General features: G+C 45.6%; 2 protein-coding genes across 2 annotated transcripts; one reads left to right on the top strand and one right to left on the bottom strand.

Annotated features, from left to right (window-relative positions):
* Nucleotides 1-1,771: 1,771 nt before the first annotated feature.
* HRG_00469 (amino acid permease domain-containing protein) lies at nucleotides 1,772-3,399 on the top strand (the record flags this gene model as incomplete). Its single annotated transcript, XM_044858940.1, has 4 exons — nucleotides 1,772-1,808; nucleotides 1,869-2,812; nucleotides 2,868-2,947; nucleotides 3,003-3,399. The coding sequence occupies 4 exons, from the start codon at nucleotides 1,772-1,774 to the stop codon at nucleotides 3,397-3,399; spliced, it is 1,458 nt and encodes a 485-aa protein (XP_044725340.1).
* A 527-nt stretch (nucleotides 3,400-3,926) lies between these two features.
* Nucleotides 3,927-6,100, bottom strand: HRG_00468 (PX-associated domain-containing protein; the record flags this gene model as incomplete). The annotated part of the gene is made up of 2 exons (XM_044858939.1): nucleotides 3,927-5,355; nucleotides 5,424-6,100. 2 exons carry the CDS (start codon nucleotides 6,098-6,100, stop codon nucleotides 3,927-3,929), a joined length of 2,106 nt encoding a protein of 701 aa, XP_044725339.1.
* Between the last annotated feature and the right edge of the window lie 10,631 nt (nucleotides 6,101-16,731).

The raw sequence follows: 16,731 nt of genomic DNA, 5'->3' as shown, positions 1-16,731 counted from the left end.
GACCTACCTCTCAAATCTAGTGAGGACTCTGGGAATATTCGCAGACACTTGAAAGCTATTCCGAACCACAGAGCGAGTTGACTCCTATCACGCTTCTTGATCGCTCCACTTCTCAGCAGCCCTGCCCCCCTGCACTACGGACTCGTACAAACGCGCCGTGGCAGAGGTGTGCAAAGGCATGGATGGTGGCGCCACGATCGTGGCCGTCTCCGCTCCTCAAGACGTACATCTCGAGATTTTATTCAACGATGGAAAGTTCAACTACCACGCGCAGTGGCTGGATGTCAGATACACTGCACATCCCGGAAGTAGACTGGAGTTTTGTCTTCCCTCGGGACGAATCAACGCCCTGAACAAAAGGAGGCCATCAGCATCGAGATGATTGATATGCTCCTATGCGGCGGATCAAACGGAATTATCAATATTGTCAACCTTCTCGAGGCGGACTTTGCGTCAGAGAAGGCAAGGAAGAACACGCTGGTCCGCTACTTGAGCAGCTCTCATGATTGTGGGCCATGTGACGCACTTTCACGACCCGCCAATGTATCAAGTGATAGTCGAGCCCGTGGTGACCATGATGCCTGGTCCTGCAGAGCATGTCAAGCGGATCAGATGGCAGTGCCACGCGGCCGGGTGCTTAGCCGCCCCCTTTGATGACTTCATCAATGCGCGTGAGAACTACCGCAAATACCAAGAGATAATCTGTTGTCATCGCATCAGCTCTAGATAGTTGAGGGGACTTGAATGAAAGCCAGAATATGCATTGACCTCCGACTCTCATCTTGTGTCGCGGCCCGCCAAAGGCCTCACGCAAGGATTGGATGACATGCGATTCACCTGACACCTGTCCCACGTTCGGGTGTGAGACCAGATACAGGACATGGTTGGGCGCGAGATGCGTTGATTGGGCGCCAGGGCCATCTCACAGGCCAATGTAATTGTCGTAAGAGATAAGAACCGATGGCGTGAGCCCCAGCCCATTGCGTGCTATGTATGTACAGCACATGGCTTCAGCTCTTTCTCTCTCTCCTTCCGGCTAGAGCCATACTGCTCTCCGCAGGATCTAGGCCGCGCGAATGGATATATTGTGCTAGAGCAGACCGTCCACGCTTACCTCCTACTTAAGTGTAACCACATACAGCGACTTTGCGTGCCGTCAGTGCGTCCCTGCGGGTGCCGGTTTCCTATCGCGGCTTTGCCGCCCTTGGCGAGCAGCTGGTGTTGCCATGTTGTGATGGGAAACACAAGGGATCCGACCTTTGCAGCCCATGCGGTGTGCCGTTACATAGCAAGTCCCTCCCTCATTGATTTTGGGCGAGGGGAGGAATTCACATATACATAGAACTTGCCTTGGCTTTGGTCGTACCGCAGGGATCTTACTGGCGGAGGCGTGCTCAGGATGATGATCGATGATCTCTTCAGCTTGCCTGTAGAGACCGTTCCTCGTCTCAGGCAGATGAAAGTCATCTGCCCATGTACCTGGCGGCTATTACGATCTCCGGCTCTTTATTAGACATCTGTCTCTCCCCACAGTGCAACCGAGGGCGCCACCCGCCCTGCTTCTCTGTATAGTGTTGCAACCGAGAAGGCCAGTGGGCAAGAAGGTTGAGTTTCCATGTCTGTTCGAAAACAGAGAGCCACCGGTTCCTGGCACAGGGAGCCCGCGACTTCAACCGAATCTAAAAACAGCCACGCGTCCGACCTCTGCTCGAGCGTTGCGTCCCAGACGTATGCTTTGCCCGAAGGCCGCAGGATCGGCGTAGGCGGCGCCATGTTCCTCATTTTCAACAAGGTCATCGGGACTGGAAGTGGGTGCGCCGGCACGCGTCCAGTATCAAGTTACGAGCTGACACGCCTCGGCGCTCCAGTTTTCTCGACGCCGTCGGTCGTCTTCGCCTCGGCCGGGTCCGTAGGTGTTAGCCTCATCCTGTGGCTCGTCGGCGCCATCATCGCCTTCTGCGGCCTCAGCGTCTTCCTCGAATTTGGCCTCGCGATCCCTCGCTCCGGCGGGACCAAGAACTATGTCGAGCGGGTGTACCGCCGTCCTCGCTACCTTGCCTCGTGTCTCGTGGCGGCCCATGTTATTTTCCTCGGCTTCTCGTCCGTCAATGCTCTCTCCTTCAGTCGCTACGTCTTGCGCGCCTCGTCCGGTCGCGAGTCGGACGGCTGGCAGGTCCGCGCCATTGCCGTCGCCGTCGTCACGTTTGCCGTCGTCGTCCATAGCGTTCTTCCGAAATGGGGAATAAGACTATTTACCGTCCTCGGCGTCGTCAAGGTCGCTATCCTGGTCTTCATTGTCTTTTCTGGATTCGCCGCCCTCGCCGGCCACCGGCGCGTACCCGACCCTCATAACTTCGACGACAGCTTCGAGTCCGAAAGCGGCGGCGGAGCCTATGCCTTCTCCAAAGCCCTGCTCAGCGTCATCTACAGCTATGGCGGCTGGGAGAGCTCGACCTACGTCATGGGCGAGCTGAGGCGACCGGGCAAAACACTGGCTGTTGCTGCTCCCTTGGCCATCGGCAGCGTCGCGACCCTCTACATGCTCGCAAACGTGGCTTATTTTGCCGCAATTCCCAAGGCGCAGCTGGCCAAGTCCGAGGTTCTCGTGGCCGACGTTTTCTTCCGCAACATGTTTGGCGACAGCGCCGCATCCCGCGTCCTGCCTATATTCGTGGCGCTCAGCAACCTTGGGGGTATCCTTGCCGCGAGCTTCGTAAACTCTCGCCTCATCCAGGAGCTAGCCAAGGAGGGGCTGTTGCCCTTCAGTCGATTCTGGGCCTCGACTAGGCCCTTCAACTCGCCGGCAGCGTCGGTAAGCCGAACATGTCCGCAGCTGTCGTTGTTGAGAGCCGGCTGATCACGAATAGCTCTTTTTGCATTGGATCGTAACTACTATTGTCCTCTTCGCACCGCCAGGAGGGCCTGCTTACACCCTCCTCGTCAACGTGTATGGTGGTTCTCTGACTGATGCCGCACTCGATAGGTGCTGACTGCTTCCACAGGTCCGCATACGCCAACGCCTGGGTCAATGCCTCGGTCGCTGCTGGCCTCTTGTGGCTCCAACACAAGAAGTCGGAGCAGTGGAGCTCACCGTGGCATACCTACCTCCCCGTGTCCTTAGCCTTTTTGTCGGTCAACCTGTTTCTCATCGTCGCACCGTTCATTCCGCCCCGGGAGGTCCGGAAACCTGGCGAGTACCCCTACTATGTCTTTCCTATCGTCGGGATAGCTACGTTTTTCTTGGCCATCATTTACTGGGTACTGTGGAGAAAATTGATCCCCTACTGCAGCGGACATAGGCTGGTCTCGGAGCGAACCTTTGAGAACCAAGTCGAAACTGTTCGTTATCGCAAGCTTGCAGTCACCCACCGGTGGCCCCGAAGAGGATTAGGAACCTAGGCAAGATAAGCAATCATGCAGGGCAGTATTCTCTGCTCGACTATTGGTTGCTTCCGTGGGCTTCAAATTCAGAATCTTGAACCCTCCCAGGCGAACGTTGCCCGCATGAAGAGCCACGAGTTCTATACTCCTAGTTACAAGCGATCTATCGCGAGGCAGTTGCAGGAGGTGGAAGGTCGGGATCCAGAACAAGAAGACGCGGGGGCCCAAGGACCAGAGGGGTCATAAGATATCGACTCTGGTATCACAATGTCAGAACCCCCAGGTCCTCCAACTTCTCAGGCACGAAAAGAGTTTCTGATTAAGATACAGGATACTGATTCTGCTGCTCCCATCAAACGCCATGATCCTTCCTCCTGCGTCCATGTCCATGTCCTCTCTCTACCTTTATCGGTAGCCTTGCGACGTAATATTTTTATCCTCTGCCCTGACACTTTGTCTCAAGCAAAGAGGAGACAAATGAAGAAAACAAGAACAAGAAAGCAAAAGGAGAGCCGCATAGTCTGAATAAGGCGACGTTGGAATCCTCAAGCAACGCCGTCGGCGGCTTGCAGCTCGACCGACATGTCCTTGACGATGCCGCTGAAGCCCCTGCCGAGGGCGCGCAGGACGGCGGTGACGTCGGGCGGCGGGGGCCCCAGGTCGGCGGCGGGCGATGGCTGAGGGCGGCGGGCGGCGGCGCCCGTCTTGCCCATGGTGGTGCTGTGCTTGACATCGCTGCCGTGGCGTACGGGGCCGTGCGGGGCGGACGGGGTGATGAGCGAGTCGTCGAGCAGCCCCTGCCAGCGGGCCAGATAGACGCCCGGGGTGGCGGCGGCGGCGTTGGTGGACTTGCTGGCGAGAGCCTGCAGGCGCTGTAGCGACAGGTCGTGCATAGTGAGCAGGTAGGCGGCGTGGGCATCGATGGTCTCGAGGACGGAGTCCCGGGTCGAAGGGTTGAGCGTGGCGATGAGCTGGTTGAGACGGCCTGGGAGGCTGCTGCGGGCGCGGCTGCCGCGGGCCGGGTCGGGGGAGCCGGAGCCGGAGCCGGAGCCGGCGGCGCTGCTGCGGGAGTCGTCCTGGCTGAATTTCACGATAGAGGCCTTGGCCCAGCCGCGGAACTCCTGCCAGACGTCCGGGCAGCGTGAGGCGATGGCGTGGAGGAACCCGTAGAGCAGGCCCTTGCTGCGGCGCAGGAGGTCGACGTAGTCATCGACGCCGGGTAGACGCTCCTTGCCGTCGACGCCCTTGCGAGGCTTGCTGACCTTGATGAGGTCGTCGATGAAGCCCTGCAGCGATTCGAGATGGTCCTTGAGGTCGACGCGGGTGTGGACGCTGCGGATGATGGGCTCCCACGCCGCCACGCCCTCGCGCATGGCCTGCGTCAGCAGGTCTGGCGACTGGCGGCATAGTGAGGCGGTGATGCAGTCGCGGTCGCGTACCGACAGTAGCGCCGAGTAGTACTCGAGGCACTGCGCGTGCTGGGCCTCGGTCAGGGAGAAAGTCGACGTCGACTTCGCCGCCGCGGCATCGAGGATGGCCGTCACAATCGACTGCCCGCGCTGCTCCGACGCGGCTCGCACCGCCTCGTGCTCGCTGCGCCCGGCCTCGGTGATGTGCTTCCGGATGGCGGCGAGGGCGCCGTCGGCGGGCCGGTCCTTGGCCTTGTCGATCCTGTCGGCGGTCTTGCGGAAGTCCCCGGCGTCCCAGGAGAGGGTGAGGGAGATGATGCGCTGCAGCAGGTTCATGCCGTCGTCTCCTTTCTGCGAGAGCCCCATCCGGCTGGTAACGCTGCCGACGCTTAGCTTGGCCAGCAGCAGCCGCATCATGCCGTTTATCATGGTGGCGGCGTTGCCGATGCGCAGCGTCTGCTTGATGAGCTTGTAAGGGATCAGGCGCTGCACGTTTTCTACCAGCTTGAGCAGGTACTGGCCCTCGGGCGAGCCGACGAAGATGTGATGGACCAGGCCCGCCAAGCTGTTTTTTCTCCAGTCAGCGACTCACTTGGGCCAGGACGGCAGGGGAGAAGGAAAGAGAAGACGGACTGCATGACGATATAGTCGACAGACGCCCCGGCAGCCGGCGAATGGCCCTCGACGTCGGGCGTTTTGGCCAGATGGTCAAAGAGGCTGTCGACGACGTCGCCGTAGACGAGCCCCTGGACAATGTCGTCCCACGCCCGCTCCAGGTCCTCGGCCCGGCCGTGGTCGTAGTGGCCGTCGAGGCCGCGGCCGACCGCCGGCGCCGGGCCGCGGGGCAGGCCGCCGAGGACGCCGCGGGCCACCATTTCGAGGACGGCGCCCGTGCCCGTGGCGAGCGTCTTTCGCGTGCCCAGCGCGCCCTTGTCGTAGCTCTCGGACAGCTCTGCGTCCGCCAGGCGCTTCACCAGGCCGTGCGCCCGCACGCTCCACCACTCGCCCGGCAGGTTGCGCACGCCCGGAAGCGGCAGCACGAACTGCACCAGCATCGTCTGCAGCAGCGGCGACGGCATCTCCATGCGCTTCAGCCCCCGCCCGTTGTCGTCGTCGAGGCTCAGCTGCTCCAGCGACGGCGCCAAGGCGGCGCCCCCCTTGGCGTCCGCAAAGGGATACCCCCAACGCGCCACCAGCTCCGACTGCTTACAGTCTTCGATCTGCGCGTACGTCTCGTGGTGCGTCAGAATGTCCAGCAGCACGTCCAGCTGGCCCGGCGTGAGGGGCTCTTCGTTGACGTGTGAGGGCATCGTCTGGAGGCTCAGCCGGTGTCTCACGAGAGGGGGACAAGGAGAGAGAAAGATAGGTTTAGGCCAAATAAGCCTATACGGGTGGTATAAGTGTACGTGGGTATGTGCTTCTGGTCTTTTCGTGGAGAATAAACCTCTTTAATCTGCTGACACGGGAGAGAAAGAGAAGGGAGAGGTTCGGTCGTATAAGCCTATGCGTGTGGTATGGATGTTCATGGGTATGCGCTCCTTGGCTTCTCGTCGAGAAAGGTCCCTTCAATCCGCTGCAAAGGCCAAGTCCTGGCTTTATACATCAGAAACGAGGTCGTCACTCCCTCGGTTTCTCATTTTGTTCTCGGCCACCACTTACGCGTCTTCCCACCTGCGTGCGTGTCCGGGTGCCCTTCGTGAGTCGTGAGGCATCCGCCAATCGCATCGTCTTGATGCACGCTATCTCTCTCACAAACCTTCTTCCTCTCTCTCCTCTCCGCCAATCTTGTCAAACCCCTGTCTTTCACATGCTTGTTGCGCCCCCGTGTCGCATTTGAAACAGATCATGCCCCCATTTAGTCGAAACTAGCACGCGAGTTTATATTTATGCGTAAGCGATCCCTTGCTAGCCTTTTTAACCTTCCCGCGACGGGACGTCCAAGCCGTCTGTTTGTTCCTCACCTGATGCGTTGCGAGCCTTCCGTCGTTGCGTACGTTCTCATTCCTGTCTCGATTGACAAGGCGAAGCGACAAACAAACGTGAAACATGAAAAAAAAAATTAAGCATTCAGTCACTCATCCATCCCAAATCGGGACATGGCTCAGCCTCAAGCCTCGTCGCCCGTCGGAGCGACTGATGCATGGGCATGGGCGCCCGGGCCCGCCCAGTGACCAAGCACTTAAAAGAAAAGAGTATCGCTATTTGTAGTTTAGCAAGGCTCATAGTCTCTATAGAGTGCTACTCGATTAGGGGCCGCGTTGAGATATTACGCTCCGCGCCTTGTCTCATTCTTGGCATAACGGCATCATTCAAGTCTCTTTAGAGCCGCGTGGCGAGTACTTTAGTAATTGATCTCTACCACGGGCCTGACTTGTCACGTTGGTAAGATTCCTCTAAAAAGCTCGCCGTTGTATCGTCATCAGTCTGGTCGGCCCATTCGCCGTATTGTTAGATACTCTTGGGTATCAGGCAGCTGACTGGAAACCCCCCTCGACTAGGAACTCGCCGAGGGGCCGTTGGCATGGCTCTTCCTGAAACACCAGCGATTTGCAGGCTCATCGCTGCTGAAGCTTTGCCTAATAGCTTCATCCTTCCTCGGCCATGAAGGCGACATCGGACGACGCCTTCGGTCCCGACTTGACGGGCGATTTGGCTTACTCTCCTTGTGAGCAGACCATCTTCCGTTGGCTCGTTTCGAGAAGCAAAACGCTTCGAGGTAGATTCTATGTGAATGATATCCTCAAAGTTCGGATTTAGGCGTTCCGGGACACCATACTAGGGAGATGCTCTGGAGCAGACTTGAGAGTTGCTGACTGAAGTTGACTTTGGTCTCCTGCATTCGGCGCTCGGCTCTCATGCTCATGCTCGAAAAGAAGGGCCCCGGTGCCCTTTTAGGCTGTTTTCTTCCGCCACGGGGGGCAAGCTGCTTCGGACTATGCACGTTAACCTCGGCGGGGTTTCCAGTGTTACTTGAATGTGACCGTAGCTGTTCCTTGCCATCCACAACAAACCCGCCAACCAGTCGGTATATTTTTGCCAACTCTATTATCCTTAGCAGATAACTTTGGCACAGGAGCTAGCCGCAAGCCGCTGCCTCTCACCAAAACACCTGTTACAGTTCTAAACGAAGTGAAAGATTCAGTGCACGAAGTATAGATAAGTATTGATTCGCAGCGGCGTATGAGGCAGAATGAATCTGTACCCTGGTAAGCAAGTGCAGTCAGGCCGACTGGCAGCCGCCGCAGCAACTCAACGACTATTTAAAGACCTTCCTCACCTTCTTCCATCCATTACTATTCCTTTTCTACTCTTTTACTATCTTCACCACCCATCTAGGATTTCATGATGATATTCGTCGCTGTCGCCACCCTGGCTTTCGCCTCCTTCGCCGTTGTCCCGACCCGAAACGACGTCCCAATCTGCGCCGTTCCCTGCATTGACACCTCTGTCGAGAAGGTTTACCAGCTGCAGCCTCAACGATACCAAATGAACCCGCAAGCCCGAAAAGTTCAAGAAGATCCAAAATCATTCCGCCAAGTGCGTCGTTGCGAAGTGCGGCGTCGACGACGCTGCCCGTAACGTCGGTCGTTGCAAATTCCCCGCCGCCCCCCCACCGCCTTCCGCTTTAGGCAAGCCCCTTCCCCTTTTAGCCCGTCGCTGTATACGGGATTATTATAAGAACACCCACACTCTCTACCCCCATCTACTCGATTCTCCCTTTCTTCCTCTCTCTCTCTCTCTTACCGTTATCCCTATCGGCCGGCTATATCTAATATATAGCCCCCTCCTTTATCTAACTCTACTCCGCTTATACGACCTCCTTAACTCTTACTCTATATATTTAGCTAAGTTCTAATCCCCTAGGTTCTATATATCCGCTTTATTAGCGATACTTTTAGTCCCTTTAGTTCTTTAACTTAGCTTAGGGGAAGGGAAAGGGCCCCTTTTATTACTTTAATACCTTAAATTAAAGGGGCCTTTACTTACTAATATAGATAGACTCTTAACCTCTATACTCTTATAATAGCTTAACGCGATTATAGCTACCTACTAGATCCTTAGATCCTACTAGATCCTTAGATCCTACTAGTAACTTAGTTACTATATACCTATAATAACTAATAGGCTTCTACTATAATATTATCTATTATTTTAAGACTAAATAATATAGTAAAGTTTATATTACTTTTTACTAAGTATATTATATATAAATATATATAGAGATTAAGCTAGCTAACCTTTTATTACTTTTATTAGTATAAGAGTCTTTAACTATTATAAGTTATAAGCTTAGGCTATAGCCTAAGCTATATAGTTATATATAAAGGGCTAGATCTTATATATATATATAAGCTAGCTATATAAAAAAAAGCTTTATAGAGCCTATTAATATTATCTTATAGATAGTACCTATATATATACTTTTACTTACTTTAAAATAATATAAGCTATTAATTAATAGATTTAATAGATATCTCTTTAAAAATATTTTTTCTCGCGAAACTAATATATACCTATAGCGGGTATATATCGCGACTAAAATACTAACTAATACTAGGAATTAATTTAATAGTATTAATTACCCTTAGTAATAATACTACGCTAAGGCTAAGGGGTAGGTAGACGTAGTAGCGGCCCTCGACGTACCGGGCTTAATTAGAGCGTATAGCGCAAAGAGACGCTACCTAAATTTATATACCCTAATAGGGCGAGTTAATAAACCTAAAGTAGCGATGCGATACCGGCCTAGGCGCCGAGCGACCCTATAGAAAAAGCAGTATACGACGAACTTATAGGCTTTATCTTAAGCGTATAGTTTAATAGGGTATAGGTAGTAGTTAAACGGCTCTCTAAGGTAAAGAGCCGCGCTAGTAGCGCGTTATTAGTAGTGCTCCGCGTAGATAAGAGCTTTAAGATAATAATCCGGGATACTATTAAAGAGGTAGTTAAAGAAGAACTCTACCTAGGCATCGCTTTAGGCCTAGGGGGCCCTAAGCGAACTTAGGCTATAGTCGTAGCCGAGATTAAGGGACCGACCTAATATAAAGCTATAGTAAAATAGGTCCTACCGCGCTATAAACGCGAGATTATTAAAGTCCCTATAAGGGTACCGCCCGAAATCCTAAGCCGCGAACTAAAGAATATAGTAAAGGTAGTAAATACGGCCTTAAAATCTACGAGCGCTATAGCGGCGAGGCGCCTTTAAAGTAGAGATATCGTAGTTATATTTAATACCGCGGCGAGAGCTTATTAAAAGGACTAAGGCTAGGTTAAGGCCGTGTTTAGACTAAAAGCTACGATTACCCGCTATATATATATAGTAGTCGCTAAGAATATCCCCTTAAAGGTAGCGATAGTAGATAAGGAGCGATTATTCTATAAGATTATAGAGGCGAATAAAGTTAAGGTCCTTTAAGCTTAAGCGCTATACCCTTAATCTAAGATATTAATAGCAACGACTATACTTATTAAGGTTAGTAGCTTAAAGAAGGCTAATAAGCTCTATAACCTAAGCCTAGTCCTTAAAGTATAAATCTTTTAATATAAACCTTATAATAAGTCGGTCTAACTATAAAGGTACTATAACTATTATAAATATAGCTATATTATTAGGCGGTATATATCGATATAACTCTATAGCTAATATAGGAGTATAGTATATAATAAAGGTAAGGATAAATATAGGGCTAAGAAAGGCAAAATCCCTTATAACTATATCTTATATTAAGGGGACTACTTATTATAGACCTAGACTTACCTTATAGTAAATAAAGCCTAGGAAAAGGTAAGGGAAAACTACCTATAATAACCTTAACGGTTTATAAATACTTAGATATACGCTAAGTAATAGGTACTCCCTATTATTAAAACCTAAGGCGCTCTTAAATTAACCGTAGTTTAGAAGTAAGGACTAAGTAGACTATACTAAGATAAGAGGTCGAGCTTAAGATACCCGCTAGCTAGTAGGGATAGGGAGGCCGAACTAAGTATAAACGATATTTATAGGTATAGTAGATAGAGAAGCGCTAAGAAATAAAGCGCCTCCCTCCTTATATAAACGACCCCTTTTACCTTAACCCTACTTATATATAACTAAAAGTACTACTTTAGAATATATAAAAGAGATATAAGCTAGCTCGGTTAGCGCTTTACTACTAAGCTAGCTTTAACCTAATAGTACTATAGGAAGTAAAAGCTATACTAAGAAGCGCCCCTCCTAGAGCGGCGCCTTATAGCCTAGTCTATAAGGAGGGGAGGTATACGCTATATATATATAAAAGGCTTAGGCTAAGGACTTAGTCGCCTTAGTTTAAACTAAACTAAAGCGAGGTAATTTTTAAAGATAGTATTAAACTATAAGTAATTTACTTACTACTAAGGGCCGCGAGAGCTAAAGTATTATATAACCTAAGCGTAATTAAACTAAAGCATCCTATAATAATAGTAAGGGACTTTAATATCTATTACCTACTCTAGGATAGATATAATAGAACCTTAGATAGCGCGATATAACTTATATAAGAGGTAATAAGACTATAACTTAAACTCGCTACCTTAAGAAGGGAGTATATAAGATTTTTCTATAGCTAAAGGGATAGTATTATCGACCTAGCTTAAGCGACGCTAAAGACTAAGATATAGTATACCGGGCCTAACCTAAACCTAACTAGGTTAGACTATATCCCTTAAACTATTATATTATAGGTCGATACCTAGGCCTAAGTACTTAAACTAGCCTTAAAGTAAAAAGAAGTAAAAGTAAAGTTCGTTAAAGCTAAGACTATATCCTAGCTAAGACTATACTAGCTAACGCTTTAAACGCCTAAGAATATCGACTAAGACCTAAACTATATCTTTACTACTTTAGTATAGATCGTAATAGCTATAGTTCCGCGCTAAAGGGTAAGTATTACCTAAGGGCAATATATAGTTTACCTTAGAAGTAAGGAGGGTAACGAGGGAGGCTAAGAGGGTAAGGAGGAAGTATAAGTAGGAAAAGAGTAAAGCGAACTAAGAAGACCTATATAAGGCGTTTATAGCTTAGAAGTAGACCGTCCGCGAGGTAAGGAGGGCCTATTAGCGCGAGTTCTTAAAGGAATTTAGCGCCGATAATACTAAGCTTTAAAATATAGAGAGGTAGGCTAGACTCTATAATAGGCTATTACTAAAACTAACTTATATCCCGCCGTTAGTTAAGGAAGGTAAGGACCGATTAACGGAAACCTTTAAAAGGAAGGCCTAGATATTAGCCGCTAAGTTCTTCCTATTAAAGGCTAGTACGACCTAAGGGCTACCTTAGCCTATAGCTAAGGTAACCCTTATAGTTAACTAATAGATCTAGCTAGCTAACGTTATAGCGGCGCTAAGTAAGATAGTAAGCTAGAAAGCGATAGGTCTAAATAGCGTCCCCTTAAGGTTTATTAAGAAGTATAGCCTAGCCCTAGTTTAGTAACTAGCTATAATCTTTAACGCTTATACTTAACTTTTATATTTCCTAGGTTAGTTTTATAGCGCGAATATAGTAGTTATTTAAAAGCTAGGTAAGAGGCTAGAAGCCTACTATATAGTAAGGGGATAAAGACTAATTTCTCTTTTACTTATAGTAAGAAAAGTACTTAAGTAGATACTAGCCTAGAGGATCGCGGGAGTAGTAAAGGTAAATAGTATCTTACTAAATAGATAAATAAGGAATAAGAGGGAATACTTTATAAAAGTAGCGATCCTATTAGTAATAAAACTAATATATATAACCTAGGCCTAAAGGGGTATTATATTATTCCTATAGCTAGATATTAAGAGCGTATTTAATACGGTTAACTATAATAAGCTTATAAGGGAACTAAAGCTTAAAGGATACCTTAGATAGCTTATAAGCTTAATATAGAGCTTTATAAGTAATAAAAGATTAACCCTTTACTTTAATAAGAGGACTTTAAAGCTAACTTAAGTACTAATAAAAGTCCCTTAGGGCTCCCCTTTATCCCTAATCTTATTTCTATACTATATAACCCCCTTATATAAAAAGCTTAGTATAATATATAGTATTTATATTATTAGCTTCGCCGATAATATAAATATAGTTAGTATTAGACCTAATAAGGCTACTATAGTAGTACGCTTAAAGGAAGCTTAAAGGGTATACGTAGAGTAGGCGACCGAGTTTACGGTTACTTTTAAACTATTAAAGAGCGAGTTAATATACTTTATATAGAGGAGATAAGCGATAACGACGCCGGTCTACCTTAGGGCCGATATAGTAACTCCGGTCTAAGAGGCCCGCTTACTAAGGGTCTAAGTATATCGGAAACTACGTTAAAAGGTATACCTAAAATAGCTTTAAGCGAAGTTAAAGCGCTAGACTATAGCCCTAACTAAGCTCGCGATATCTATATAAGGCTATACCTTACTATATACTAAGGAAGTCTATAATAAGGTAATTTAGTCCTTAATCTCTTATACTATAGTTATATTTTATAAGATAATACTTATAAGGGGGAAACTATATAGGATTATATAGGACCTTACCTAGGACTAGTTAGCTTACCTTTAAGTAGTAACGGGCGCTTACCGCGCGACCTTAGTCTACTAAGTTAAAGTAGAGGTATAAGTGCCCTTAATTAACCTCTACTTAAACTAAAGAATAATAGATACCCTTTAAAAGCTAGAGGACTTAGGGCTCCTAAGCTAAATCTAACGTGCGTTTAACGCGGTCGTAGGTATACTTAAAAGGAGGTAACGCTAAGGAGAGAGTAAACCCTTAGCGGCGCTACCTTTAAGTAGACCCCCCCTCGCGGAGGAGATAAGGGGGGTCTAGGGCTAAATAGGATTAAACGACCTCCTAGATAAAGCTAAGTCGCTTAAAAGGCTAAATAAGGAATAGGCCGCTTAATAGAACGCTAGGAAAGATATAATCTAATAATACTAAACTACCCTTTACCCTATTAACTTCCTACCTTAGTTTAATAAAGCGATAACGCTAGACCGTTATAAGGGCCTCCCTAAGTATATTAGTACGATAATTACTTAGATATATATAAGAAAGATTAAGCTTAATAACTTCCTCTTTAACTAATAGGTCTTTAGTATAGTTTCGCTAATATATACCTATAAATAAAGATAGAATACTATTTACTATATAATAATTAATTATTTATAAATAGTAAAAGTAAGGGAGTCCTTTATAATATAGGCTTAGGATATAAGTAATATAAGAGCGGGCCTTTAAGGGAAAAGGATAGTAGCGCCGCTAGCGTAATAGTTCCTTTACTTAAGTAAGCTCTATTAGTTTAACCTAGCTTAGAGGCTATATATAGATATACTAGATAATAAGACCGGGGTCGCGCTAGAGATAAAGCGGCCTTAACTAAAACTACCCTAGCTAACTACTTCCTTTACTAAGGCGATCTAAGAAAGAAGAGGACTTATAATAATAAGACTATAGCTTCGACTAAACTAAACCTAAACTAAGCGTAAACCTCGCTAATTAAACTATAGACTAAATAAAACTAATATAACCTAACTAAACTAACCTTAATAGCTATATAATAAGACTTACTACTAAAAGACTATAACTAAATAAGACCTAACCTAGAACTAAACTAAGATAAAGCTAATAACTAGCTCCCCTTAAACTATAACCTTAGCTTAGCTTATTAATAGTAACGTCCGCCTTATTATTATAGTAGGAATAATAAGACCCCTTTAAGGTAGTATATAGGGTATAAGAAGGAGTAACCTAATGCCTATAAGGAGTATAAGGACTATTACTATTATTACGAGAAGCTTAATAATAACTAAACGGACCTAACCCTAAACCTAAACTAGAGCTAGCTTAGACGGCTAGCTTATAAGATAGAGTAATAACTAAGGCCTATATTTATAATAACCGGTATTATTCCTAAGGGATAAACCTATCGAGGGGTTTATATTAGTAGATATAATAGGGCATAGTCTAAGTAATAATAAGTATATTACGTTAGTAATAAGTCGGAGGTTATAGACTATAGACTATAACTAGGTAATTAGAATTAAAGATAAATCGTAATAAATATCTATATTAAAAGCTAGAGAGCTATTTATCTAAAGAAGTAAAAGTAAGTAGCTATATATACCTATAGAGACTATCCTTAGATTATAGGCCTAGCTATAATCCCTAACGTTAGATCGTATAGAGCATAGTAATCTCGTTAATCCTAGATTACTTAGATCTCTACGATCCCCTCGATCCTATATCTATTAGATAGTCGTGCCGACTATTTATTCGTTAGACCGTGTTACGTACTTAACGCGGTCGACCGTTAGCGGCCTAGTAGCCGTAGTCGTAATATAATATCTCCCTTCCTTTTAGTCTTATCCGTAAGACCTACTATAGCTGCCTTAACCGCTATATATAAATATACCCTTATCGCGTTATATATAAGTATATCGTTCCTTATCTCTTTATCCTTCTAGGATATACTACTAATAGTATATCTAGTCGTATACTAAAAAATCGTTCCCGAAAAGCCTTTAAGCGCGCTACTCTTACCGAATATATCGACTTAAGTAGAGATCCTACCGATATACCGTATACTTAATACTTTAAGGCAAAGAAGACGAATTATTAGATAGCTAAAAATTCTTCGCGCTATAATAATTATATTACTAGTAGTCGTCCCTATTATAATAGTATTTTAGTAGCCTCTTCTTATAGGTATCTTTTAATTCTTTCTATATATAGTAGCTAATATATTTCTTTTAGTAACTAAATTATTAGCGGAGTAGCGTAGGCTATATTTTAAAGAGGAGGAAGCTAAGGAAGCCTTATTAGAGCTTTAGGTATAGCTTACGAATCTTTAGTTATAAATATCTATCGCCGTTAATCGTTTAGCTTATATCTAAAAGATTCGGAATCGTATAAAGGAAAAGAGTTCTAAGTTATTTTATTATAGTATCTAAGAAGTAAATACTAAGGATAGCGTTTTACCTACGCTCGATATATATAAGTATTAGGTAGTAAATAACTTATAATCGTTAAGCGTTCCTAATAAGGCGAATTAGTCCTCGTTTAGTATTAGTAAGGAGTTTATAGATCTTAGTCCTTTAATCCCTCTTAAACCTTTTAGTAAAATTATTAAAGTAAAGAGCTATAATAAGTTAAGTGCTTAAGTAGTTCCTAGGTATTTTCCTTTAGTCTATATCCCTTTTACTTAATAAAGTATTCTTATTACTAACCTTATTTTCTTATATCTAGTATTTATTCTACTTTATATTCTTAATCGTCGTTAACTTTAATTTTTTCCTATAGTTTAGCGTTTCGTAGCACTAGTTCTAATAATAAGATATAAAATATTAGGTATATCCGTATTATTATTAGTAGCGAAAGTTTATAGTTAACTTTTAAAATAGTTTCCTTAACCTTAAACGGTCTAAGTTTCTTAAAATCTAATTTATTACTTAGTCGTTTTATTTTAATATTTCGTTATATAAAGTAGACTATATCTCCCTCTTAAAAGATTAGTCCCTATAATCTTTTCTAATTATAGTAAGTAGATATTCGTTCTCTAATAAATTAAAGTTCTTATTATATTTCTTTATATAATTTTCGTAGCTAATCTACTTATAGTATCGCTCGTTCCGCTTATAGTCCTTATCGAGTAACTTTAAATACTTCTAGGTTATATCCGTAATTAACGTATACTAGTAAGAGCTTAGTTATTTCTATAACTAAGCTATTATAAGCTAGTTACGCTATTAATAGCTATTTAACTTAATCGTTTTATTTATAGCTAATATAGTATCGTAAATATTATTTAAGCGTTTAGTTAAGTCGTTTTATTTATCTATCTATTTATAGGTAATAAGCTATACTAAGCTTATATTTTATCCTTAATTATACTATAAGAGCTTACTAAAACTTAGCTATAAATATACTTCCTTTATTAAAGATAATCTTATTTAG

This window comes from Hirsutella rhossiliensis, assembly GCF_020360975.1.
Source record: "Hirsutella rhossiliensis strain HR02 chromosome Unknown scaffold00001, whole genome shotgun sequence".
Classification (NCBI taxonomy): domain Eukaryota; kingdom Fungi; phylum Ascomycota; class Sordariomycetes; order Hypocreales; family Ophiocordycipitaceae; genus Hirsutella; species Hirsutella rhossiliensis.
Note: the sequence above shows the minus strand (reverse complement) of the source record. Positions and strands in the feature narration are given on the sequence as shown.